General features: G+C 41.1%; 1 protein-coding gene across 4 annotated transcripts in view; it reads left to right on the plus strand.

Moving 5' to 3' along the window:
• The window catches only part of Pibf1 (progesterone immunomodulatory binding factor 1), a 159,496-nt gene that overhangs the window by 687 nt on the left and 152,795 nt on the right, over positions 1-6,014 (plus strand). For all 4 annotated transcript variants that reach the window (XM_021181398.2, XM_029468942.1, XM_029468943.1 and 1 more), the window contains exons 2-3: positions 781-1,053; positions 4,895-4,995. In XM_021181398.2, coding sequence (XP_021037057.1) covers positions 802-1,053; positions 4,895-4,995 — 353 coding nt within the window. In that variant the 5' untranslated portion in view covers positions 781-801. The remainder of the gene's footprint in view (positions 1-780; positions 1,054-4,894; positions 4,996-6,014) is intronic.

Genomic DNA, 6,014 nt, shown 5'->3' on the forward strand with positions numbered 1-6,014 from the left:
TAGCTTCCAGGAATCCGTTTCCCTTTCTTTCTCACGCGGCGCAGAGATGCTAAAATGTAGGAAGTTTAGACTTTACAGATTTCTTAATAAAAGAGGGAGAAGCCGGTCCCTGGTCCTTTGTAACTCACGCAAGGATTTGTTTTCTTATTTTACTTTTTTTTTTCCCATCCCTTCCCTTTAAAAAGGAAAGAGGCGGATTGTACTGTAGCTCTTCCTGTTCCCCACCCACCACACAGACCTTCTTTAGCGTTCCCTTTAGAAAAACTGAAATAGCTAGTTCTGTAACTATTTTACTAAATCCTGTCGTATTTAAACAAGGGAGTTACTAAAAGCCTTGTGAAGGCTAAAATGTGCTATTTAGAATATTCGAGTTTTTGCCCTTCTAACCTCTTTAGGTTTTTTCAAGTTATTTAAAAATGCTTTTGTCTCACTCTGAGCCTGTTTTCAAATTTTTCGGTGATGCCTTACCTGTAAAACTAAACCTGGCATGTAAGTCTTGACGTCTCCTCTGCTCTTGCTTTATAAACCCTCCGCCGACATACAAACATTTTTCTGTGTGTGTCCAGATTTCAATGCTACTTCTGTGAGGACCTTCAGTGACAAAAGTCAGCCTCTCCTTGAGTTTGATACTTGGTATTATAGGGCTATCCTTACATTTGGGACCTTCCAATACCTAATGATCTAGGTGATCCTTGGTGTCTCGTTAATGCTCTGTATGCCCTGTAGTAGGTTTTTTTTTTTTTTTTTGTATATTTAACTTTATTTCTTTTTATTCTACAGAAGATTGATTCAAATAATAAAATGTCTCGCAAAATTGCCAAGGAACCAAAAAAAGTAAATATCTCTAGTTCTCTGGAGTCTGAAGATATTAGTTTGGAAACAACCATTCATACAGATGATGTCTCATCATCAGAGGAGCGAGAGGGTAAAGTCAAAATCACCAGGCAGTTAATCGAAAGAAAAGAGTTACTTCATAATATTCAGTTACTGAAAATCGAGCTATCCCAGAAAAACATGATGATCGACAACTTGAAAATGGATTATCTTACAAAGGTAAGGTCAGATGCAAATTCTGTTATTCTCTTGAAACTGAAAAGGAAAGATAAGTTGGTATATACGCTGGGTGCGGTTGCACACGCCTTTAATCCCAGCCCTTGGACGCAGAGGCAGGTGCATCACTCTGAATTCTAGGCCATCCTGATTTACATGGGGAGGTCTAGGGCAGCCAGGACTATGTGATTTTTTTCTGTCTCAAAAACGAAAAATCAAAAAAAAAATATATATATATATATATATATATTGTTCCATATATATATGGAACTTAAATGCCACACTTCATACTCCTTGCCCAATGTCGCCTTTCTGCAGTTTGCGTATTGAAATGGGGTGTTTTAAGTGTATGAGTGAGTTACCTTTGAAGGCTCAAGTTTTCGAGTGTGACATTAGTGGACTATGTCTTTCCTTAAGGACGATGTGTAGCCAAGTTCCCTGGGACTGACTGGTCTGATAGGAAGCGTGAAGATCACAACTGTGTCGTTGAATCTCAATCGCCCTTGCTTTACAAGTCGGGTTCCTTGTTACATTCCTACAGTTACTCTGGATGAGCGGTGCTGTGTCACAGACGTCGATTGTAGGTGACCATTGTCTTTAGCAAGTGCCTTATCCTTTAGTGACGGTGCTTGCCTTGTGTGGTCCTTAGTCCCAGGGTAGTTCATGGAATGCCTGGTAGAGATGAAACGAGCCCTAAGAAATAGTGACTGACCTCCAGACACATCTCTGCAGTGTTACTTCTTCTGTTCCTAAGACAGTTACTTGTTTCTGACCGTGAACTTTCCCTCTTTACTCTCCATCTCAGCTCTTCCGGCAGAAGCCCGTGTCCAGCAGTTTGTTTAAGTTGTCATTATACTTCTTCTTATTAACTTGGTCTTTTCTTTTAGCTCTATACTACTTAATATGATATGCATATTAAGATACTCATTAAGATACTCAGTGTTTCTCTACTAGAAGATAATGTATTTCTTTGGGGCCAATGAGATAGTTTCATGGGTAAAAATGCTTAACCATCCAAGCCTGGGGACCTGAGCTCCATCCCTGGGATGTATAGTGAAAAGAGAACTGACTCATGGCACGCACACACTCGCACACACACACACATACACACACTACGCAACTTAATAGGAAGAAGGAGAGGGCTAGAGAGATAGCTAGGCAGTTAACAGTGCTTACTGCTCTTCCCTTTACAACATGGGTTCTGATTTCAGAACCCGCAGTTTCAGAGGATTCCGTACTGTTTTCTGGCCACCGAGGGCACCAGACTGAAACATACATATGTGCAAGCAAAACCTTCAGACTCATCAAAGTTAAAGAAATCATAAAGTATTGGTTTAAAATTTGATTATTTACTTATTTGTGAGCTGCTTGGGAACAAACCCAGGGCTTTCAGCCTGCTAGATATGTGCTCTGCCCATGAGGAAAATACATGAGGAGGAAGGAACAATTTCTTAATGGGGCCCCTTCAGGGTTTTAATGCAGTAAAGAAATAGCACTTCACATTAATGACTGAGCCAGTAGCTCACATTAGGATATAGCTGTTATTCTTGCCTTTCTCTCTCTGAGATGCTGAAACAAAAACCTTAGGAATAGGAATTTGTTTTCACAGTGTTGCAGCCGATATATCCAGGAGCGGGCGCTGGTTGTGAGTTCTCTGTCCATTCAGGGTCTTCTGCCTCTTGCTGAGTCCTCACCTGGCAGAAGGGCAGCTATTTTTTCTCCATCTGTCTGTTTCATTAGGGCAGTCACTCCTGTCCTAGGCACACTGTCTGTGCAACCTAAGCATTCCCCAGTCGGCCTCCTCTCAACTCCTATCACATTGGTGACTGGTTACCATATAGGGAAGTAGATATGAGAGAATACAGACACTTAGTAAGCACAATACATATTAATGATTCTCAACTGAAAGAGTAATGTCATTTTCATCCCTTTATGTACCAAATTATACATGTACACACACCCACAAACACATGCAGACCTACTTACTGGTTTCGTTCATTTTATCTCTCTCGCTCTACATTTATTTTGTGTTCTGAGAGTACACATGCTGTAGAGCACATGTAGAGGACTCTTGTAGGACTTGGCTCTCCCCTCATTTTTCAATTTAGTTTTTGAAAATTTCAAATCTGACTTCAGTACGTGCATCCTTCCCCCTCCTCTGTCCTCTGTCCAGCTTTGGTGTATTCCCTGGCCCCCTGCACCTGCACCCACACCCTCAAATTCAAGCCTTCTTACTTGGCAAGATGTTCTAAAATGTAATAGTAATACTTGATCAGGAGTAACCAACAGCCAACTAACTGGATTCTAGCCCACTTAGTAGAAGGACTTTCACACCTGGTACTATAAGCATAGCCACCTAACCCTTGGCTGGCGAGGCCATGGACCTAGAGGAGGACCTATTGCCACCGTGTCCCTAACCACTACAATTCCTAGCTGCATCACAACTTATCCTTGTACCCACAGATGAATAAATGTAGCTTTCATCCCTTGTCAAACAGGCTTTGTTTTGCAGCAGACCACAATGGAGAAAACAACTGACCATGGGGAGTCCAGCCCAACTGATAGATCTGTGATGAAACCCTGTATACCTAAGGCCTGGGAACATCTTGGAAGAGGAGGGTGGAAATATTTTAAGCCCAGATCTGCCAGTTCTTTCCTTTCACTGTGTGGGCTTCAGGGATCTAACTCAGGTCATCTAGATTGGCAGGAAGCAGTTACCACCAAGCCATCTCACCAGCCCATGTTTGTCAGTGTCTTTTAATAGACTGTAGGGACCCTGAGTGCAAGGACAGACTTGTATTATGTTACTGCTGGATTCCAGTACTGTGAGTAGTGAGTGTCTCACGTACAGTGCTTAACTGTTCAACCTCATTCTGTCCACTTAGGTGAGCATTACAGACTTTGACAAGAATAGTTCCACTGAATAGTATGGGACAGATGTATATTGAAGCTTTAATCTGAAAGATAGAAGGGAAATGGTTTATAGCCTAGGAGTAATATGATCAAGGCAGTGATGTTTGTTGTTTTGTGTGTTGGAGGCTTGGTGTATTTGTTTAGTGGTAAAGGTGATCCAGGAGAGAGGGGGCTGGATGTAAGAGGAATGCTGTTAGACTCATCTGCTTGTTAATGTGGAGACAAGAACTGTCTGAGTTAAAACAAAGGGACAAGGAATTAGATTAGCACAGGACCAAGTGCATAGGGGTTAACAAAAAGCACAGGCTATTAGGGAACTGGAAAATTTATATGGACTGAGCCATGTGTTGGTTTCAGTTAGTCACAAAGGAACTTGTTGACAAAGATCTCTGGGAGGGTACTCTGCTACAATGAGAATTTTTTACAGAGACAGTGACTTGAAAGTGGTATACTTTTGTTACACATTTTAAAGGTAAAATAAAGGAAGTTGTGGAAGTTTGTGAAATATCAGGAAAGGAAGTTGGTGAGAACTGTGTGTTAGTCCAGATAGGCATGTCAAGAGAGCCCGTTTATCTTTTTAATTCAGAAATCATGAGATTAGTGAATTGAGCACTAACTTGTTTTTTCTGAATGTCTGTGTTTTCACCTCCATGGCAGTTACTGGAGGATGTACAGTGCTCAGGTTAGCTCATGACTTACCAGTCAGTATGAGCAGAGAGTTTACATGAAGTTCCCATCTCAGTGAGCTCTGTGTGTAAGCTAGGGGGATCATCGTACTCGTAGCCTGGCAGAACATCCATAAGACAGTAGCTTAACCCAGAACCTTATAGACTCCTATTCTGGTTATCTTGAGTGGTTTGTGTTGTTGTTGTTGTTGTTGTTATGCTGACTAAAAGCTGAACTTAGAACTTACTAGATTCTCTCCATGCAGATTGAGGAGCTAGAGGAAAAACTTAATGACGCCCTTCACCAGAAGCAGCTGCTAACTTTGCGATTAGACAATCAGTTGACTATTCAACAGAAAGATGCCAAGTAAGACATGCTTTTCACAAAAACCTAACATCTATTTATCAACTAATTTTAATCTTGCTTATGCATTTTGCTATAGACTATAATAGAGAAAATTTAAATTAGATATGCTTATCTTCACATCTAGACTACCTAAGGGCAGGTTGTTTTATAACACTATACAAAATGCACAGTTAAGATTCAGGATTCATTCCACAAATACTGGCCTGTATAAGCAACCTATAAATTACAAAAGGAGTCTCTAAGTTGACCACACTTGGTGTGTAGATAAACTTTTTCTTCATCCACTCTAGAAAACATCCTGGATTATCCCGGCTATTGGATTTCACTGCTGTTTTTATATACGTATGTATTACAGTGATCAAGAGTTCAAGGTCATCCTTGGCTACTTAATGAGCTGGAGACCAACTCTGGCTAGGTGAGGTGTTATCTCAAACGAGCAGGCAAAAAACAAAATATCATTGTTTACTTTCAAATGTACCTATGCCAATTATACTTATAGAATTTATTTGTTTTTCTGAGACAGGGTTTCTTTATGTAGCCCTGACTATTCAGGAACTAGCTCTATAGACCAGGCTGGCCTATAACTCACAGAGATAGGCCTCTCTCTGCCTCCCAAATGCTGGAATTAAAGGCGTGCATCACCACTACCCACCATAGCCACGTCACTTAATGTGACATAAACAGTGATATTTTAGTAGAAAAATATGCGTTGTTTCTAGAATAAATTCACAGGAAACACTCAATAAAAGTGAATAACCTTTTATTCCCAGCACTTGGGATGCAAAGACATGCAGATCTCTGTAAGCCAAGTCTGGTCTGTAGAGTGAGTTTCAGCCATCCAGAGCTATTGAGCAAGACTTGTTGGGAAATCAGATAAATAAGTCAATAAAAAAAATCAGTGGTGCCTGGTGGTGGTGGCGCCGGTGCACGCCTTTAATCCCAGCACTTGGGAGGCAGAGGCAGGCGGATTTCTGAGTTCGAGGCCAGCCTGGTCTACAAAGTGAGTTCCAGGACAGCTA

This window comes from Mus caroli, chromosome 14 (assembly GCF_900094665.2).
Source record: "Mus caroli chromosome 14, CAROLI_EIJ_v1.1, whole genome shotgun sequence".
Lineage (NCBI taxonomy): Eukaryota > Metazoa > Chordata > Mammalia > Rodentia > Muridae > Mus > Mus caroli.